Source organism: Hyla sarda, chromosome 4 (assembly GCF_029499605.1).
Source record: "Hyla sarda isolate aHylSar1 chromosome 4, aHylSar1.hap1, whole genome shotgun sequence".
Taxonomy (NCBI): Eukaryota; Metazoa; Chordata; class Amphibia; order Anura; family Hylidae; genus Hyla; species Hyla sarda.
The window spans coordinates 285,343,863-285,366,075 of NC_079192.1; the positions used below are offsets into that span (position 1 = coordinate 285,343,863).

At 39.4% G+C, this 22,213-nt stretch overlaps 1 protein-coding gene across 12 annotated transcripts in view; it reads right to left on the minus strand.

Annotated features, from left to right (window-relative positions):
- Window positions 1-1,885: 1,885 nt before the first annotated feature.
- METTL25 (methyltransferase like 25) overlaps window positions 1,886-22,213 on the minus strand; it is a 260,766-nt gene continuing 240,438 nt past the window's right edge. For 11 of the 12 annotated variants that reach the window (XM_056574422.1, XM_056574426.1, XM_056574421.1 and 8 more), the window contains 2 exons: window positions 13,176-13,247; window positions 8,108-9,766 (listed from right to left, as the gene is read on the minus strand). In XM_056574422.1, the coding sequence (XP_056430397.1) occupies window positions 9,677-9,766; window positions 13,176-13,247 (162 nt within the window). In that variant the 3' untranslated portion in view covers window positions 8,108-9,676. Of the gene's footprint in view, window positions 2,559-4,307; window positions 4,395-8,107; window positions 9,767-13,175; window positions 13,248-22,213 lie in introns of those variants that run through there. The other variant, XR_008892719.1, reaches the window with a different exon arrangement.

Consider the following 22,213-nt stretch of genomic DNA (forward strand, 5'->3'; position numbering starts at 1 on the left):
CCATCTTCAGAATGATTTATTCTAAAAATGAGAATATTCTTATTCAAACATTCTTAACTGTATGTGAGACAGTGGGTCATCATATATTTAGATTATGAAGCTAAATATCAGAGCCAAAAAACTTGATCACAAAGAGCTTATGTGAGCATATATTCAGGTGATTTCATTTTTTTTTCTTTTTTGTAAGTAAAATAAAATAAATACATGAAATTCATCGATAGTTCAATAAATTACATTCAGGAATATATAACACTTTTACCATAGGCTTCAAAGAATCATATCCTCTCATTTTAATTATGTTCCTTATAGAGCAAGTATGATTGGGTATATAGTTGACTACAGAAAAATTTATGTGCAGATAATTGTATAAAGGGCTTCAAAGTATTTGGTAATAATTCAAACCAGCTGTAGCGCTGAACCTGTGATGTGTTAACATGCACCTAAGCCTCTGTTTAATGTATTGCCCTAGTGCAATCTGTATTTCAAATACATTTCCAATGTTTCAAAATGTGGTGTTTTAAGTTAAAATAACATTCCCTTGCTTGGCTACAAAAGTAATACAAAATCTTGGTACGACAGAATATTTTAATTTACTATCCAGTGTGATAAAAATAATAAAATGTATGGCAACCTCAAATGAAAAAGGTGTCCTCTATAACTGCATATTTGATAGCCAAAAGGTACTAAAGTAAACACATAGGGGCAGCTTTTAAAACTGTCATTTCAGATACCAGTCTGAAAGGGGTAGTCCGGTGCTGAGCGTTCGGAACAAATTGTTTTGAACGCTTAGATCAGTTGTCAGGGCTCGTGACGTCATGGTGAGAACTGGAGTTCATTTCAGGCATAACTTACACCAATTAATAGAGTAAGTTATGATAAAGCTACTGGGCTGCTAGACCTTACCACTTTTTTACCCCAAAAAAGCAGATATGTGAAAAGTAAAAAAAATAAATAAATAAATTAGCAAAACAGGGCTTGTGCTAACTTTTTAAGTTTGTAATGGCAGAAAACAGTAGTACAATATGGTAGAGGAGAACTTTCCAAACTTTTCACGCTGCTGACACCCTTTTCAGACATGCATAGTATGGTGATACACCCCTCGCCATACCGCCAATTGCATGTCTTACGACACACTACATGACAATAGTATTAGGGTACATTCCCACACGGCGTATTTGCTGCTGCGTATTTTATTTTCTCTGTTGAAGTCAATGGGTAGGAAAATACGCAGCACCAAATACGCAGCAAATACGCAGCAAAATACGCTGTGTGGGAACGTACCCTAAGTGTTCAAAATGTGTCTCCTTCCCCCCTTGTTCCACCCCATGTGCCATGTTTATTTCCCTCTTCATCACCCCCTGTGCCATTTTATCACCAACCTTCATCCCCCCTGTGCCATTTCATTCCCTCCCTTGATCCCCTCTTCTGTCACTTCATTCCTGCTTTTGATACCCTCCATTGCCACTTCATTTCTCCCCCCTTGAACCCCCTCCCTGTGTCACATCCCCCCCCCCCCCTTGATCCCACCTGTGCCATTTAATTTACCCCCTGACTTATCATTCCTGGCAGCCACCGCAGCTCACTGATTTAAATTGGCCTCGGAGCCGGCTGCAGCCACGTTAGAACAGTGACTGGCAGGAGCTGCTGTTGTTGTGGGACTCGATGGTCCCGTGACACATCTGGGGGTAGATGCTGACGCACTAGTGTGTCACGCCACCCAGTTTGGAAAGCACTGTAGTAGAGATAAAAGTTACCATCTCCAATCTTCTCCAAAAATATATTAAACCTAAGCACAAAAACCAAAGTGAGAAAAGTGCATGTAAAATATAACCTTTAAAAGGGGTACTCCAGCCCTAAGACATCTTATCCCCTACCGCCATGCCCCCTCCCATAGGCTTGCATTGAGGGGGTGGAGTGTGACATCACAATACTCCAGCGCCGTGATTGTGATTAATCAGACCTGGAGCGATTTTCGCTCTGGAGGCTGATGATAGCGGGGTGCTGCATGAAAGATTGCGGGGGTCCCCAACAGCGGGACCCAGGTGATCGGGGATAAGATGTCTTAGGGCCCCCCCCCCCCATAGGTTTCTGTTCACATCTGCATTTGCTTTTTAGTTTTGCTGTTATGTCATCAGAAATGGAAACAAAGAAGCCAGATACTTCACATGGTGTACACAAAAGGGGCCTGAAAGACTCCAGTGACTTTAATAAGGTCTATTGGAGCTCTGTCATTATGGCCATCATTTTGCAAGGTAAAAATATCACAGCTTGCTGGTGTCTATTCTTTAAGCACCTAAAAAAGCATCCAATGGACATGTGAATAAAGCTTTAGGCAGTGTTGCCGCAAAAGGGTGCTTTCTGCTTTTGCCTGTCCGGGCATTCTGGGAGTTGTAGTTTTGCAATTTTTCACGTCAAAAGCAGGACATCAATAGCTCGTGTAAACAATTTAAGATTTCAAATTATGGCTATACTTAGCAACTAGCGTTACTTTAGCAACTAGAGTTCTCCAAAATCTTCATCGTTCATATGAAACTCCAAACTGTGCATGCGATCCAAACCTAATAGTATAGAAAGTGAAAAAGTATGTGTTTACTTAGGTTACCCTTTTCTATTACTACATTTTAATAAGATAAATATGCAATGAAATTGAACATCTGAAAAGGTTTAAGTATCTGACTAAAAATAATGTTCCTAAATCCACTTAAGTAAATAAGAACAGTACCTTGTATTCAGCGCCCAATTTTCTGGAAATCTTGCTAAACCGCAGAGAGACAATAGACAACCCTGGGCCAAATCAGCAGGAGATGACATGATAGTCTATGACTGAGGTGTGTGTAAGGTGTTGATGTGTACTCATTTACAAACCAGATATAGCGTACCCACAGATATCCTTATTTATCACAACTGGAGTAAATTAAAGGGGTACTTCGGTGGAAAACAATTATTTTTAAATCAACCAGTGCCAGAAAGTTAAACAGATTTGTAAATGACCTCTATCTAAAAATCGTAATCCTTCCAGTACTACAGCGGTCCCTGGCTATTGATACCAGCTGATGGACACCCAGTACAAAGTGGAAGTACAGCAGAATCCCGCTCTGAATTCGTCAAACCCCCCCCCCCCCCCCCGGACATATATATCCCTATGTCCTGTGGAGGCTAGGGGTTAAAAACATTTAGAAAAACTAATTCACATGCAGCAATGGAATAAAACTTACAGCCATAAGCACATAGTGTTATGTTATTATACTGTATAGTAGAAATGTGTTAGAGCCAATGGGTTAAAGGTGTTCATCTTCAAAGTTTCTTAAACTGATTTAATAAAAGTTCTGATCTCATTTTCAGACTCAAGTAAGGTTGGGTTCACACCACGTTTTTGCAATACAGTTTCCGTATCAGGTTTTTGATTAAAAAAAAACGGGTTCCTCAAAATCCAGAATCTATATACTGTTGAAAACCATATACAGTTTGAAAAATTTTGTCTGGTTTCATCAGTTTTTTAAGAAAAAAAACCTATGCATTTTTTACTTTTCACTCCTTTATGAATAGTTTCACTTGTTTGATTGACATTCCAATAAAAAAAAAAAACTGCAAAATCAAAAACTGTATGGTGAAAACCGATGGAACCGTATGCACATACGGTTCTGTACGGTTCCCATTGACTCCCATGTTAAAAAAAAAAAAAGAAAAGTAAGTTTCAATAAGGTTTTTCACCCGGACCAAAAACCGTGGTAGGCTACAGTTTTGGGTATGGCAAAAAACTTACAAGACCGTACAGGATGTAAAACGGACACAACAGGATGCATCATTTGGCATACAGTTTTCATTAGAGAGTCAAAGCATATGGTTTTCAACACGGTTCCGTACGGTTTTCAAATAGAAAACGTATACGGGAACTGTATTGCAAAAACATGGTGTGAACCCAGCCTAACTAGGAAATTGTTAGCTTACTTTCAATACTAGCCTACTGAAACACACACAAGAACAATGACAGCAGCTTGAGGAAGGAATATAAAATCCATGACAGTCAGCTGTCATTTTTTAGTCACTGAGATTACATTTGTAGGAACTATCAGCTGTAAAGTTTAACAGGAAATTAAAATGTCTTGGCATTAAAAAAGGCAAATTATAGAGAGTATGGGAATTCAGAAAAAAGACTACACTGGTCTGCAGCTTATTTGCCTTCTGTGCCCTCACTTTATGGTTTCCTTTTTTTCTGTACTATTACATGTTATACTGGTATAACATTTGCCATGATAATGCTATGCAGCTAATGAAAAGGAGCATATGGAGAAAGCAAATAACTTTACCTCAATACTTAGTATATGTTATGGCCATCTACATTCCTGATGTATAGATGCATCCTCGTGATTTTTATGTTCTGTAAAAAGCCCACACTACAGGAAACAATATGTGAGGGAAATAAACATGTGGAGTAGAAATACATGGAAAGAAACACTAATAAATTACTGATAGGGGTAAGTCACCAAATATAGCAGAATCCACAGAAAATCTACTATAATGGCAAATAGACACTGTCCGATTCAAAAAACTTTTAATATGTTATACATCTTGGTAAAACATTACCTTTTCTAATATACTTAAAAAAATATATTCTCTTTTTATAGAAATTAAAAATAATTAAATAAAAAATAAATACCATACCATCCAGAACATAATCCTGTCCAGTTGCAACATCATCTTTGTCCAAACTGAAAGCGCAACTGTCAAAAATTTGTACCCCCATAAACTAATCCCAGGGTAACAAAGTTCTTTAGAATTACTCTCCATGTATACCTTTTACTGCTTTCTAGCAAATGTATAAGTAAAACAAGTGCATAAATGTGAGCACTCCAACAGAAATATCACATCAATATTTAGTGGAGCCTCCTGTAGCAGAAATGATGGCCCCTGGACGCTTCCTATAGCCTGTAATGAGTGTCTATATTCTGGATGAAGGCATTTTGGACCAAACATCTCCAGTTCAGTTAGGTTTGAGTGTTGCCGAGCATGGACAGTCCGCTTCACATCACAACACAGATTGTCAATGATATTCAGGTCTGAGGACTGAGATGGCCATTCAAGAACCTTAATGGTCTATTCACACGTACAGTATACTGCAGATTTGATGCACAGTATTTTCTGCTACAGATTTCCATGAAAAACTAAATGACTGATCACAGCTTCAAATTCTGCACATCAAATCTGTGCAGGATACTGTACGTGTGAATAGACCCTAAAAGCGGCACTACAAAACTTTAAGCAGGAATCAATGCGTTTCACTGCTTTGGGCAGCTTCATCAGGATGCCTGATGAAGCTGCCCATGCGCAGTGAAATGCGTTGCATGAAATACTGCTTTTATCTTCACATTCCTGACTGTTTGGATCAGCACCAGTTTTGATTCCTGCTTACAAGTTTTGAAGTGCCGCTTTTGATGTCTCCTATATCCTGGGCAGGAAGGCTACAGTTCTGAACCACATTATTGTTATATGATCTCCATTGTTGTGTATGTGGGTACACAACCTTCATGGTTGTATACTTCTACCAGCAGTATACTTCTTGTCTGGTCACCACCCTTGGTGTTTTTACACTATGGAGCGCTTTTCTTTCCTATTCCAGAACATTGGACCTGTTCCTCTGCATAAATGTCAGAGTAGATTTTAAGCAGTGTTTTGGGTTGTTGTCTTGAAATATCCAGCCCTAACGTAACTTTATGACTGATTCCTCTACATTATTCTCAAGTATCTTTATTACAACTTGAGCAGAGGGAAAGTGGAGCCTACATCAACCAATCAGATTGTTTCTTTTAAAGGGGTACTCCGGAGGAAAACTTTTCTTTTTAATCAAATGGTACCATAAAGTTACTTCTATTAAAAAATATTTATCCTTCCAGTGCTTATTAGCTGATATATACTACTTTTTTTCTTTGTCCACGGTGCTCTCTGCTGACATCTCTGTCCATATCAGGAGCAAATCCTCATAGTAAACCTATGCTGCTCTGGACAGTTCCTGATACAGACAGAGGAGAAAGCAGAGAGCACTGTGGACAAAAAAAAAAAAGAAATCCAAAAACAAAAGAACTTTCTCTGTAATATACAGCCACTAATAAGTACTGGAGGGAGAAATATTTTTAATAGAACTAATTAAAAAATCTGTTTAACTTTCTAGCACCAGTTGATAAAAAAAAAAAAGTTTTTCACCGGAGTACCCCTTTAATTTATATATATATTTTTTTATATTAAAGAAGCAATCTAATTGGTTGCTATGGGCAACAACACCACGCTTCCTCTACACAGTTTTATATGTGTAAACAAATTTGTCTTATGCTCTCTCGGTTATGAATCACCCTGTATACTTAATATATTTGAAACATCAGGATATATATATATATATATATATATATATATATATATATATATATATATATCTCATGTTCAGCTCCTTTACAAGCACAAAATATATGGTGCATGAAATAGAACATGAAACATAACACTATTTCTTTACAGTGAAATGCCAGAAGTCACAGTAAAATTATCTTTATTATCCAAATAATCCAATCATGATTCAATAAATGGTTTAAAAGGTTAGAATACAAGCTCTAAAATATAGAAAACCACTAAAGCACAGATATCAACATAGAAAAAAAAAAGTATTTCCAGTTATATAAGAAAATACATCTGTGGCAACAAAAATTTAAGCAGTTATATATTGTAATGGTGCGTTCACACCAAGTCTCTGCTACAGTACACTTAATTTTACAATATGCAAAATAGTAGTTAAAAATGTTTTATCATTCCATTGTGGCCGGGGTGAAAAAAGTGATGTGTCACACTGCGATAGGCTTATCACCGGCTGCAGCAAGGCCCCGCCTTCTCCCTGCTGCCTGTTACATAACACTGCACTCAGTGTATCACCGGCCGAGGCAGGACATTGCTGCGACCGGCAATAAGCTGATCTCAGTGTGACGCGCTGGGTCCAGGAAGTGGAAAAAGACCATGCCCAGAAGACTGAAGAGCGATATCAGCAAACCGAGGGAGCGGCGGAAGGTTGGTTAAAGGTTATTTTACTTTTTGCAGCCTGGGCACCTTGGAATGATAAAACTTTCCTGCAGAGTACTCCTTTAACTACGCTGTTGTGTACATGATAAAAAAAATGTATACCTTACAATTTTTTATATTGTAATTCAATAGGAAATGGATGCCATACAGTATCTGTTCTTAGCATCTGTTAACACTTTTTTTTTTTTGTATTTACATTTTTTTTTTTTTTTAGAAATAAGTATGCCTTACACAGAAACAAAAACACAGTGTGAACGAACCCCAACATAAAAAATGCAATAAATTTTAATAGTAAAACTTTGTACATGTAAACAATAAAACATTGAACCTTTCTCTAAAGGAAATCTGCCAGCTGTATTTGCTGCAGACACTGTTGGATAGCTGTTGGAGCTCCTTTAACCCCTTAAGGACCCATGACGTACCAGTACGTCATGAGTCCGCTCCTGTTCTATAACGTGGGGCCACAGCGTGGCCCCGCGTCATAGCGGGTCGGGCCCGGCCTCTAACAACGGCCGGGGCCCGTGGCTAATAGCGCGCAACACTGATTGCGGTGCCACTCGCTATTAACCCTTTAGACGCAGTGTTCAAAGTTGAACGCTGCATCTAAAGTGAAAGTAAAACAATGCCGGTTAACTTAGGGAGCTGTTTGGGATCGCAGAAATCGCAGAATCCCGAACAGCTTACATGACAGCCGGAGGGTCCCTACCTGCCTCCATGCTGCCTGATTGCCGAATGATTGCTCAGTGCCTGAGATCCAGGCATGAGCAGTCAAGCGGCAGAATCATCGATCAGTGGTTTCTTATGAGAAACCACTGATCAATGTAAAAGATCAGTGTGTGCAGTGTTATAGCTCTTATAACACTGCAAAAAAAAGGGGGGAAAAAAAGTGAATAAAGATCATTTAACCCCTTCCCTAATAAAAGTGTGAATCACCCCCATTCCCCCCCCCCCCCAAAAAAAAACTGTTTAAATAAAAATAAACATATGTGGTAACGCCGCGTGCGGAAATGTCCGAATTATAGAAATATATCATTAATTAAACCACATGGCGTACACGCAAAAAAATTCCAAAGTCCAAAATAGTGTATTTTTGGTCACTTTTTATATCATGAAAGAATGAATAAAAAGCGATCAAAAAGTCCGATCAATACAAAAATGCTACCGCTAAAAACTTCAGATCACGGCGCAAAAATTAGCCCTCATACGCGGAAAAATAAAAAAGTTATAGGGGTCAGAAGATGACAATTTTAAATGTATAAATTTTCCTGCATGTAATTATGATTTTTTTCCAGAAGTACGACAAAATCAAACCTATATAAGTAGGATATAATTTTAATCGTATGGACCTACAGAATAAAGGTATCATTTTTACCAAAAAATGTACTGTGTAGAAACGGAAGCCCCAAAAGTTACAAAATGGGTTTTTTATTTTGTCTCACGGTGATTTTTTTTCCCGTTTCACCATAGATTTGTGGGTAAAATGACTGACGTAATTACAAAGAAGAATTGGTGGCGCAAAAAATAAGCCATCATATGGATTTTTAGGTGCAAAATTGAAAGAGTTATGCTTTTTTAAAGGTAATAAGGAAAAAAAGAAAATGCAAAAACAGAAAACCCCCGGGTCCTTAAGGGGTTAAACTACAGAATTTCCGGTTGAATTATGCTTTCAGCAGTCTCCTCCAGTATCAGCACGCAGATTGCCTTGGACAATAAGCTTCACCCTGTTCACCTGTTCAGAGTATTGTCCTGTCTTCTCTGTCGGAATCTGATTAGTAGTGGAGCTTAGGCAATCTGTAATGGGTAGTAGAATCCCATTGCTATGGCATTTCTGGAGTATGAACAAGCCCTTAGGGCATAAAAGCATGTATACCAGCAAACTGTACATTTCCTCAAGCTGATGGTGGTTGTTGTCAAAATTATAAAATCTTTATATTTTCAGCAAGAAGTATGTGCTAAGGGCCAAAGCCTGGCTTGTCTCCTCGCTCACCTTCCCCTCTACAGGGCTCTGTACATCAGTAAATGAAGTGCCTGGAGGTGAGGGTGCACAAGGAGGTGTGCCAGGCTGTGGCACCTACGCTGCTCAGCTCCATTTCCTTGATACATGTCAGAGAAATATGTAGGCAATTTTGTAAGTTCAGGTCCAGGGATAGGAACAGTTTGCCGATATACCCCAACAGCTACCCAAAAGTGTCTGCAGCTCATTGCAGCAAATAAAATTTCTGTACAGCAAATGTACTCCTGGTGTTAGGGCCACTGAACTCTAGCATTTTAAGTCCCACTAATGTCACCATGTGAGGGGAATGCTTTTTAATGGGTCTATATAATGTGAGCCCTTATCATACTGTGTAATCACAATAAACTGAGATTACTTAGATTTGTATTTTGTTGAACTACCTCTTTACATGCTATGTTCTTTCTATAGCTCCTAATGCACAACTGATGTTTCCTCTCAAATAGGAATAAAAAAACTGATATTGTGACACAGCCCTTATATTTGACTGAAACTCCTGAACGATATTTAATTTCTTTTTTATAAATGTAATCGGTACCTCATACATATGCAGTAGCACCTTCACTGTATATCATTATCTTATTCATATGGCAGTGTTAAAATAATTAATTATAGCTGCTTCAGTGCAACTACTGCATAACATCGTGGTGATTTCACAGGGTCAAACAATTTCACCAGTCCAGACCAGGCTATGCTCTCCTATGAATTAAAAAACAAACAAAACATAATTGTATACATATATTAGAAAATCAATAAAAACAATACATAATTGTATACATATATTAGAAAATCAATAAAAACAATACATAATTGTATACATATATTAGAAAATCAATAAAAACAAAACATCAAGGTTTACTGTAAAAAATGTCCACATTAACTTTGGAGAAATATAATGATGTTCTTATAATAAGTATTAATATATTGTAAATAACACCAATACTATCACATTGTAATGCAGGCGTCTGATTTCAGTTATTTTCTCCAAAGGGTGTGCAACCAAATATTAAGTTAAGGGTGCCAATAATTTTGTCCAGCCCATTTTTGGAGTTTGGTGCGACATTATGTCCAATCTGCTTTTTTTCCTCCCTTTTTTGGTTTAGTTCCAATGCACACAAAGGGAATAAACATGTGTATAGCAAAACATGTGTTACTGCAATCCTTTTCTGTGAGAAATGCTTCATTTTCAAAAAAAATAAAAGTCAGGGGTGCCAACATTTACGCCATGACTTAAATGTAGTGTAAAATGGCACCATCAGAGTTTGGTCTTGGGAGTGCCAGCTCAGCAAATCATTGACTAGAGCAATGCTCCACAATTGCTAGTAATTGACTAAGCAGACACATCCTTGTGTTGAGAATGAGACAATGAAGTGCCGAGCAGTGGAACCAGGCACTGTTGAAACAGCAGTGGCTAGTGGAGCAGACTTTGCCCTGTCTAGCCACATTTGCATGTAAAAATTTATCCCCAGACAATCCTTTTAAGTTTATTCTTGTAGCTCATGAAATTTATTTTAAATAAAAAGGAATACAACCTGTGACAACAGGGCAAGAGCCTGGAAATGTAGGCCATTATGCTAAACAGCAACCTGTAGCTGTAAAAGCATATACAATCCTAAAAGGAAACACTTTTTGTGCCTTGGATGACAGGTGTTTCAAGTTTAGTGACAAAGGTTGTGGTTGCTTATAAAAAGGGGTAAACAGTAGTAGCAAATCTATCCCACAGTGTTAAGCGGGCAATACACAATAGACTAAAATTGTCTTAACCCACACTTTTACATCTAATGCATATGGTGGCTTTCCGACTCTCCCCTGATGGCAGGAGTAAGAAGGGTCGGGGATGCTGGACCTTAACATGCCTGATCATTTTGTTCTCAGAAAGTTTTCCCAACTCTCCTTATTCAGAATACTTGCACTCTCAAGAGCACTAAAGGCACATATATGTGGGGATCAGCAAGGTTAGCTGTAAGCAGAAAAAAATCTATGTATTATTGCTCTCCAAGAGAGAAAAAACTGTGTAGCTATAATACCTTTCAATGGATGCCAAAAATAAATCAAAAGATGTTATATGCAAACTTTCAAACCTGCTTAGGGTTTGTCTACTGAATGTGTATGGCAAAATATCATACATATTAACGAATATAAACTTTCTCTCATATCAGAATCTATGTATGCACATAGAAGGTCTTTTTTATGGTGATATTAACTATATACTAGTGCTGGGCGGTATGACCAAAAATGTATATCACAGTATTTTTCTAAAATTATTTCTAAAAGTATTTAACAGTATTTTTGTTTTCACTCATTCCCCCCCACCTCTCGAATGAGTTATCAGCCACAGGCACTGGGGAACTAATCAACTAATTATATATGACCCGCGGGTGCTGCCCCCCCACCTCCCCACTGCATGAATTATCAGCCGCAGTGCTCTGTCCCCACATCGGGGAACTAATCATATGTTACCCGCAAGCGCTGCTCTGCTTCTCCTCCAGTGAGCGCTGCACATCCTCCCTGGGAAATGAATGATTTGTGAGCCGCGGACACAAGGCTTCTGTTCTGATCGGAGAACGGAAGCTGTCACCTCCCACTGCAAGCGCTGAAAGCCAGTGAGCCTCGGGCACCCGCGGCTCACAAATCATTCATTTCCCGAGGTGGGGAGGATGTGCGGCGCTGCGGCTAATTTTTCATTCAGGGGGTGGGAGGCCTGAACGGTATTGCGGTATAATGAAAAAATGATATCGTAAAGAAAAAAACACACCGGTAAAGAAAAAACACAACGGTATTTGGTATGAACCGGTATACCACCCAGCACTACTATATACATATTTACATTTGGAGACTGAAACATGTATTTGGCTTCAAAATATTTCAGCTTAGGAGCCATAGTCACCTAGGTAATTTTTGTTAGCTTGAAAAACTGTTGTCTCGCAAAGACAACTAGCATCAATGGAGAAAAGCACATCATTTACACCACATAAAATAATTCACAGTAAATAAAGCCTCCTCACTATGATATATATCTACACATCTGAGCTGGGTTAGAATTCAATGCACACACAGCTAATTCAAAGTAAAGCTGTAACATTAGAAAGCCATCTGTCCATGATTTATTAGCTGATTATATAAGTAATTACTATATATCATTCTTTATTATAAGGCAAGGATAACAAATAAACAATAAACTCCTCTGAGGCTTCCTATTGTTATTTTAGGACAGCAGTTGACAGAGCCCAACATCACATCTGCAGGATTGTGTAAACTAGGTCAAATCTCTCTTTGGTTCAGTGAAAGTAAATCAGTAATACATGAAGTATGCCTGATCTGCACGCCTGGAAATCATACAGATTTCTGATTTACAGTAAGCTGGCAGCCAGAAAAATACATCATTATCTGCACATTTCAAAATAGCTTTTGTGTGTGTGTGTATAAAATACCATTTAGAAGAATATCAAACATTTATAGCAACAATTTGACTCCAAGAAAGGATTACAGAGGACGGTATTGAAATAGACACAGTGTTACTGTTAAAATGTTTATAGTGGAAAAACTATGGCACTACACTGTGGAGTGCGTTTAATTTACGAAGATTGCAAACATCTTTTCTCAGACATCAAAGCTGAAGTTGCATAAGAGTTTTCATTTCGAGACACTGCCAATGGACTTGCTAACTTGCTAGACAAGATTTCTGGCATTGGGGGTAGCGGCTGATATCACTTCAATCATAGATAATTGTAGTCTGGTAAATTAGGTGACAGTTTTAATGGCAATGAAACGTCGCTGGCAAACTGAACGAAATTAGATTGATCATTCCAACAAAAGCTCATGTCTGCAAGAGAACTATCTACATATAGTTGCTATAAACATAATGCCTGGCGTCTTGCAAATTAGACTTTAATTAAAATACCATTAAAGTTATTGCTTTAACTTTACCAAAAATAATAACATCTGCTGGGCATATGGTTGAAAGTATTTCTTCTCTTGCTCTCCAAGTGATGCACATTATCAAGTGTGTAGTCTGTGAGCAAGACTTTCCTTATACAGTAAGTGTGAATGATCTCATGTAACGGGGGGGACGACTTGCTATGGGTCACACGTGTAAACGTAAACATACCTGTTCTCTCAGATAGCTGAGGCGGTCCAGGAGGATCAAGGCCTCAATACAAGGAGCCAGAAAAACTTTAAGCTGAAAGGAAGATTGATGAGGCATTAATAGGGGCTAAAAAAAACGCTCTCAAGGTTTCAGACTGAGAATGATATTTTATATAGAAATTGATCCTCACAATTTGCAGCACCCAATGATACAATGTAAGAAGTTAAACTAGACTAACAAGGCAATATGTCTGCTCCAACAGGTATGGTAACAGCAGAGTCATACACTGTGACATTTCCCATTTTCTCATTTCAAGCAATAAATAAGGCTGGTTGTACTGGCATCTAGAAATCAAACATATGCACAGCTGGCAGCGGGGACCAAAAGGATGGTGTGTGTGTAAACATTGTTGTTACCATTGTAATGTTTATATAAAAATAAGCATAAGACAAAGTGAGGGCTTTAACCCCTTAAGGACTCAGGGTTTTTCCGTTTTTGCACTTTAGTTTTTTCCTCCTCCCCTTTTAAAAATCATAATTTTGTACCTACAGACTCATATGTTGGCTTTTTCTTTTGCACCACCAATTCTACTGTGTAATGACATCAGTCATTTTACCCACAAAAATCTACCGCAAAACAAAAAAATCATTGTGCAACAAAATTGAAAAAAAAAAAAAACGCCATTTTTTAACTTTTGGGGGCTTCCGTTTCTATGCAGTTCATTTTTCTCTAAAAATTACATCTTATCTTTATTCTGTAGGTTTTTTATTTTTCCGCATACAAAAGGGCTCAATTTTTGCACCGTGATCTGAAGTTTTTATCGGTACCATTTTTGTTTTGATCAGACTTTTTGATCGCTTTTCATAATTTTTTAATGGTATAAAATGTGAACAAAAATACGCTATTTTGGACTTTGGAATTTTTTTTTTAACGTGTAAGCCATTGAATGTGTGGTTTAATTAACAATATACTGTATTTTTACAGTTCGGACAATACCACATATATTTATATTTATTTACACATTTTTTATGGGAAAAGGGGGTGATTTAAACTTTTATTAGGGGAGGGGTTAAATCATCTTTATTAATTTTAGTTTTCACAATTTTTTTTGCAATGTTATATCCCCCATAGGGGACAATCACATGCATTACACTGAACTCTTACACTGACCAATGTTATGCCATAGCATAGCATTGATCAGTGTCTTCGGTGCTTGACTGCTCCTGCCTGAATCTCAGGCATGGAGCAGTCATTCGGGGATCAGATAAGGAGGCAAGTAGGGACCCTCCTCGTGTCCGTATAGCTGATCGTCAACCCGCGGTGGTTCCGATCAGCCCGACTGAGCTGCTGGGAATGCTTATTTTTTAAAACTTTGATCGCCACATCTAAAGGGTTAATACCAGGCATCACTGCGATCGGTGATGTCCGGTATTAGCAACGGGTCCTGGCTACTTGTCGCCACCGGGACCAACCCGATATGACATGGGGTAACCAGGTTAAACTGTGGGAGCCGGCGCAGGACATATTTCCTGCGTCGTTAAGGGGTTCACTTTTGCTTTAACCCCTTAAGGACTCAGCCCATTTTGGCCTTAAGGACTCCTCGCGCCTTCTAAAAATCATAACTCTTTTATATTTTAATCCACAGACTTTGCACGACCAGTTGTCCTTAGTAATGACATCACTCATTTTACCATATAATGTATGGCGCATCCAAAAAATAGTATTTGTGTGGGGAAATTTAGGAAGGTTTCGTTTTCACGCTGTACAATTTACGGTAAAAATGACATGTTTTCTTTATTCTGTGGGTCAATTTGATTAAAATGATACCCATGATTACAAACTTTTCTATTATTGTACTTTTTAACCAAATTAGTACGTTTAAAATCCCTCTATTTTGCTGACCTATAACTTTTTCATTTTTCCATATAAGCGGCGGTATGAGGGCTAATTTTTTGCGCCATGACCTGTACTTTTTATTGATACCACATTTGCATGTATAAAACTTTCAATACATTTTTTATAATTTTTTTAAAATAAAATGTTACAAAAAAGCAGCAATTTTTGACTTTTTTTTAAAAGTATTGGTCCGATGCTCGCGGTCATGTACAGGACGTAAATGTACGTTCTGGTGCGTTAGGTACCACCGCACCAGGACATACATATACGTCCTGCATCATTAAGGGGTTAACCCCTTCCCGCTACATGACGTATGCATACGCGCTGACCCCGTGTCGGTCCCGGCGGCCATCAACGGCTAATACCGTGGCTAATACCGGACATCACCGATTGCGGTGATGCCCGGTATTAACCCTTCAGACGCGGCGAACAAAATTGATCGCCGTGTCTAAAGTGAAAGTAAACTTTGCCGGTTAACTGTGGAGCTGTTCGGGACCGCCGCAATTAAATCACGGTGTCCCGATCAGCTTGCTGTACAGCTAGAGGGTCCTTACCTGCCTCCTCGCTGTCCGATCGCCGAATGACTGCTCCGTGCCTGAGATCCAGGCAGGAGCAGTCGAGCGGCGATAACACTGATCAATGCCCTAAATAAAGTGTTAATAAAGATCATTAAACCCCTTCCATAATAAAAGTCAGAATCACCCCCCTTTTCCCAATAAAAAAATAAAAGTGTAAATAAAAATAAACATATGCGTAAATGTTCGAACTATAAAAATATATAGTTAATTAAATCGCACGGTCTATGGCGTACACGTTAAAAAATTCCAAAAAGTCCAATAAAAAGCAATCAAAAAGTCCAATCAAAACAAAAATGATACCAATAAAAACATCAGATCACGGCGCAAAAAATGAGCCCTCATACTTCCCCATATGCAGAAAAATAAAAAAGTTATAGGGGTCAGAAGATGACATTTTTAAACGTATACATTTTCCTGCATGTAGTAATGATTTTTTCCAGAAGTACGAAAAAATCAAACCTATATAAGTAGGGGATCATTTTAACCGTATGGACCTACAGAATAAAGAGAAAGTGGAATGTTTACCGGAAAATGCACTGCGTAGAAACAGAAGCCCCCAAAATGTACAAAATGGCATTTTTTCTTCAGTTTTGTTACACAATAATTTTTTTCCCGTTTCGCCGTGGATTTTTGGGTAAAATGACTAGTGTCACAGAAAAGTAGAATTGGTAGCGCAAAAAATAAGCCATAATATGGATTTTTAGGTGCAAAATTGAAAGTGTTATGATTTTTAGAAGGTGATGATGAAAAAATGAAAATGCAAAAACGGAAAATAGCCTCATTAAGGGGTTAAACATACCTAATCAACATTATCTTTATTGAGTCAATGAAGCAGTCTTAAAGGGGTACTCCGCTCCTAGACATCTTATCCCCTATCCAAAGGATAGGGCATAAGATGTCAGATCGCCGGGGTCCCGCTGCTGGGGACCCCGGGGATCGCTGCTGCAGCACCCCGCTATCATTACTGCGCAGAGCGAGATCGCTCTGCACGTAATGACGGGCAATACAGGGGCCGGAGCATCGTTATGTCACGGCTCCGCCCCTCGTGACGTCACGGCCCGCCCTGTCAATACAAGTCTATGGGAGGGGGCGTGGCGGTAGTCACGCCCCCTGCCATAGACTTGCATTGAGGGGACGGGCTGTGATGTCATGAGGGGCGGAGCCATGACGTCACGCTGCTCCGGCCCCTGTATCGCCCATCATTACGCACAGAGCGAACTCGCTCTGTGCAGTAATGATGGCGGGGTGCCGCAGCGGCGATCCCCGGGGTCCCCAGCAGCGGGACCGCGGCGATCTAACATCTTATGCCCTATCCTTTGAATAGGGGATAAGATGCCAGGGGTGGAGTACCCCTTTAAAGGCATTTAACAGTTACCAGACTCAGTTATTAGAAAATCTGCAAGATGACCTGATTCAGAGTACATAAAATTGAATAATTTTTCAGATCAATGGTCAACTTCCAATGGGAAAAATGATCCTAGCACTACCTCATATTTTGTCCTGTAGGTGTACCACAGTTCTAAAGTGATTCTTAAAAAATTTACGGGCGGAAAAAATAATTTTATTTCCATGCGAAATTCGCGCGCAACTTGCGAGGAATTGCACGCAGAATTGCGTGTGGAAATGGGGGAGAAAGAAGTGAAGGGTTTTTCAGCCATTTCCGAGTGAAAATGATGTCGGGCAGAATTTTTTTTTACCATTGACTTCAATTGATTTCTGCTAGCGGATTCTGCTTGAAGAATGAACATGTTCTTTCTTCAAGCGGAACGGAATTCAGCGTCGGAACAGGACAGCAGAAATAACATTAAAGTCAATGGGCAGAGGAGATGTGCATTAATTTGGAGCGGAGAATTGAAGAGGAATTACTCGAGTAAATTCCTCTTGAATTACTCCGTGTGAACGCACCCTAATAGGAAATTGCATATAACTGAATAAATATTTTCTGAAATAATTTATTATCAGGTGAACACCCAAAGAATAAGCTACATATGTTTATAATGTATTTAACTTTGTGCATTGGTTATAGCTTCTATCCTTTATAGAGTGCGATATTAAAAACATCAGAAGCAGTGAACATTTAGGACTTTATAAGGAAACCATAGCATGTCACACGACTAGCAGTCCCAGTAGTTTTACCACTGTCCTCAGTACATTAGATGTGCAGAGACAAGACATGGATGCACCATTTCCAGCAGCTGACTAGTGGAATAAGGATTTAATCCCATTTCTGTGACTCACTGCCTTTTGGAAAAAAATAGTTGTCGGTCATTTCTCTACTGAAAGATTTAGTCTGCATCTTTATGTATAAAATTTTACAGAGGGAACAAAATAATTGGATGGAAACAAATGTGCATGTTACTGTAATGAATTCACAAGGCAAATGTGCTACTTAAAGGGGTTCCATCGAAGATATTCTTTACACAAATCCAATTTAAAAAATGTCCTTTAACACTTTAAGAGGTGGATATTAAGATTTTATATTTGTTTTATCTGAGACTAGGTTTATATGTAGTATTTTGGTCGGATTTTTAGCCAAAACAAGGAGTAGATCGAAAAAGCAGTAAAAGGTGCAAATCTTTTGATTATAGTGTTTCCGTGTGTCAGTTCTTTTACTGGTTTTGGCTAAAATGATGACCAAAATAAAAAAATAAATAACACTAGCAAAACTGAAACACTGGACAAATGGATGTATGGCTCACATTGAATAAAATGATGATGCAAATTATAAGACAATGGTTTATGAAACTATCCGTACTCAGGAGAAATTGCGTTACAAATTTTGTATGTCTTTTTCTTCTTTTACCTCTTGCGAAAATGAAAAATACGGGGCAACATCAGCATGTTAGTGATAAAAATGAATTTTTTTTTATACTAACATGTTGGTGTAGCCCCCAAGTTTTCCTTATCATAAAGAGTAAAACAAGCAACAGCCCCCATAAATTGTAACACAATTTCTCCCGAGTAAGGAAATACCCCATATGTGGCCCTATACTGTTGCCTTAAAATACAACAGGGCTCAGAAGGGAGAGAGCATCATACGCATTTGCAGGGATTGTGAGGGTCTTGCATGAAGGGGGCATAAAGGGGGCACGTCCTCCTCACATGACTTTAGGGCCGACTTGTAACACGTAACGTCGTCGAAATATACACCTCCTCTATATGTGAGTGAGCCCTTTTCATGGTCATACGGTAAAGTGCGTTGCTGTACAGAACATCCCCACTCACATATTGCCTAATCTTAGTTTTTTTGACTAGGCCCATATGCAGGATGAGGTGCCAATATGTCTTTATATACATTGATGGTGGTCCACTTATTGGGCCTAGCCAAAAAAGTATCGGGGTACTGGGCCACAAACTGTTGGGTGGACAAGTTTGTTTGAGCTGCCATAAAATTGACCTAACTGAAAAAAAAAAAAAAAAAAAAAAAAACATTAAGTCCATTTCAGTGAGGACTATGGGGTCAATTTGGATTCCTGGGCAGCAAACAAACACAGGAATCTGTGGCTCATAATTGTCGGGAACTGGGGTCCAGACGGGATCACCGATATGGGGGACAGGGAAAATTGTAAACCTTCAGCTGTTGCAAAACTACAACTCCCAGCATGCATTGACAGACCGAGCATGCCGTGAGTTATAGTTTTGCAAAAGCTGGAGGCACACTGGTGGGGAAACAATGAGTTAGAGTTTGTTACCTAACTCAGTGTTTCCCTACCAGTGTGCTTCCAGCTGTTGCAAAACTACAACTCCCAGCATGCACGTTCTGTGAGTGCATGCTGGGAGTTGTAGTTTTGCAACAGCTACAGGAACACTGGTTGGGAAACACTGACTAAGGCCCTGTTACCTAACTTAGTGTTTCCCTACCAGTGTGCTTCCAGCCTATGCAAAACTACAACTCCCAGCGTGCACGCCTGTCAGTGCATGCTGGGAGTTGTAGTTTTACAACAGCTGGAGGCACACTGGCTGGGAGAACAGGGGCAACCCTACACCCTGCCCCGGCAGGAGGCCTGATAGGTCGGTTGCTCCAACTGACATATTAATTAGCCTGTTGGGAAACGGAGGGCGTACCTGTACGCCCTTCGCCCACCCCCGTTCTATAACATCATAGCGTCATAGCGAGTCGGGCCCGGCCGTTGTTAACAACGGCCGGGACCCGCGGCTAATAATGCGCAGCACTGATCGCGGTGCCGGGTGCTATTAACACTTTAGAAGCAGAGTTCAAAGTTGAACGTCTAAAGTGAAAGTAAATTAATGCCGGTTAGCTCAGTGGTGCTATTCGGGAATGCCACGGCGAAATCGCGGCATGCCGAACAGCTGTTGGACAGCAGGAGGGTCCCCGCCTTCCTCCTCGTTGTCCGATCACCGAATGACTGCTCAGTGCCTGAGATCCAGGCATGAGCAGTCAAGCAGCAGAATCATTGATCAATGGTTTCCTATGAGAAACCATTGAACAATGTAAAAGATCAGTGTGTGCAGTGTTATAGCCCCTATGGGACCTATAACACTGCAAAAAAAAAGTGGAATAAAAAAGTTAATAAAGATCATTTAACCCCCTTCCCTAATAAAAGATTGAATCACCCCCCTTTTCCCCTTAAAAAAAAAAAAAAAAACTGTGTAAATTAAAATAATAATAAACATCTGTGGTACCACCGCATACGGAAACGTCCGAATTATAAAAAATATATCGTTCATTAAACCGCACAGTTAATGGCGTATGCGAAACAAAATTCCTAAGTCCAAAATAGCGTATTTTTGGTCACTTTTTATATCATGAAAACATGAATAGAAAGCGATCAAATTGTCTGAGCAATAAAAAAATGATACCGCTAAAAACTTCAGATCACTGCTCAAAAAATTAGCCAACATACCACCCCGTACGCGGAAAAATAAAAAAGTTATAGGAGTCAGAAGATGACAATTTTAAGCGTATACATTTTCCTGCATGTAGTTATGATTTTTTCCAGAAGTACGACAAAATCAAACCTATATAAGTAGGGTATCATTTTAATTGTATGGACCTACAGAATAAAGAGAAGGTTTCATTTTTACCGGAAAATGTACTGCGTAGAAATGGAAGCCCCCAAATTAACAAAATGGCATTTTTTCTTAAATTTTGATTTAAGAATGATTTTTTTCATTTCGCCGTAGATTTTTGGGTAAAATGATTGATGTCATTACAAAGTAGAATTGGTGGCGCAAAATAAGCAAAATTGGAAGGGTTATGTTTTTAAAAGGTAAGGAGGAAAAAACGAAAATGCAAAAACTGAAAAACCCTCCGTCCCCAAAGTGTTTTAAAGGGGTATTCCAGGAAAAAAAACTTTTTCTTTTATATCAACTGGCTCCAGATTTGTAAATTACTTCTATCAAAAAAATCTTAATCCTTCCAATAATAGTAACTGCACAGAGTAGGAGAGGTTTCCTATGGGGATTTACTTCTACTCCTGACAGTTTCTGAGACAGGTGTCATCAGAGAGCACTTAGACAGAAAAAAACAACTCAACTTCAGAAGCTCATAAGTACTGAAAGGATTAAGATTTTTTAATAGAAGTAATTTACAAATCTGTTTAACTTTCTGGATACATATATATATATATATATATATATATATATATAAAGTTTTTTTTCCAGGATAACCCCTTTAGGAGAACTTCAGAATATAAAAATTGTCCCCCATACTGCCGACAGTAAAAAAATAAAGATGTACATACCTTCCTCCGCTCCCCCGGGGCCTCCGGTCTCCACCGCGATCCTCTTCCTGGTTGTTGGTGGTCGGCGAGTCATACTGTGCTCAGCCAATCACCGGCCGCAGTAAAGTCCCGACTCGGCTGGCGATAGGCTGAGCGGCAGTGTGAACGCTTCAGGACACAAAATTCTTCACTACACCGACACCTGCTGCCCGGGCCGAAAACGTCACACTGCTGCTCAGCCTATCGCCGACCGAGCCGGGACTTCACTGTGGCCGGTGATTGGCGAGTGCAGTATGACTCTCCGACCACCAGCAACCAGGAAGAGGATCGCGGCGGAGACCGGAACCGGTTACCGAAGGCCCCGGGGGAGCAGAGGAAGGTATGTACATCTTTATTTTTTTTTTTACTATCGGCAGTATGAGGGACAGTTTTTATATTCTGGAGTTCTCCTTTAAGGCGATCAGGAGGTGGCATAAGTGCCACCTCCCTCCTGCCAGTGAAGGGTGATTGGTGCTGTCTCAGACAGCACCAATCACCCTCATCTTCCGTGCCATTGGGTCACCAGAGAGCCGACTGGTACGGAAGTGCCATGATTTGCCTGTCAGAATTGACTGGCCAATCATAGCGATCCCCGACAAGAGGGGTCTCAGAACCCCCCAGGGCGATGTGCCGTGATGCCTGCTGCATGATTTCAGCAGGCATCCCGTCTTGATTATCGCCCGGCAGGTGTCGGTGATCGGAACAAAGCAGGGGTTAAAAGGGACAGCATTTTATAGTTAAGCCAGAACAAAATAAGAAACTATGAGTATCTCTAAATTAACAAAATATTAATAATAATTACATTATTATTCTAATTATGGATTTATATTTGACTATATGCCTTTTAACAGCCATGCAGAAA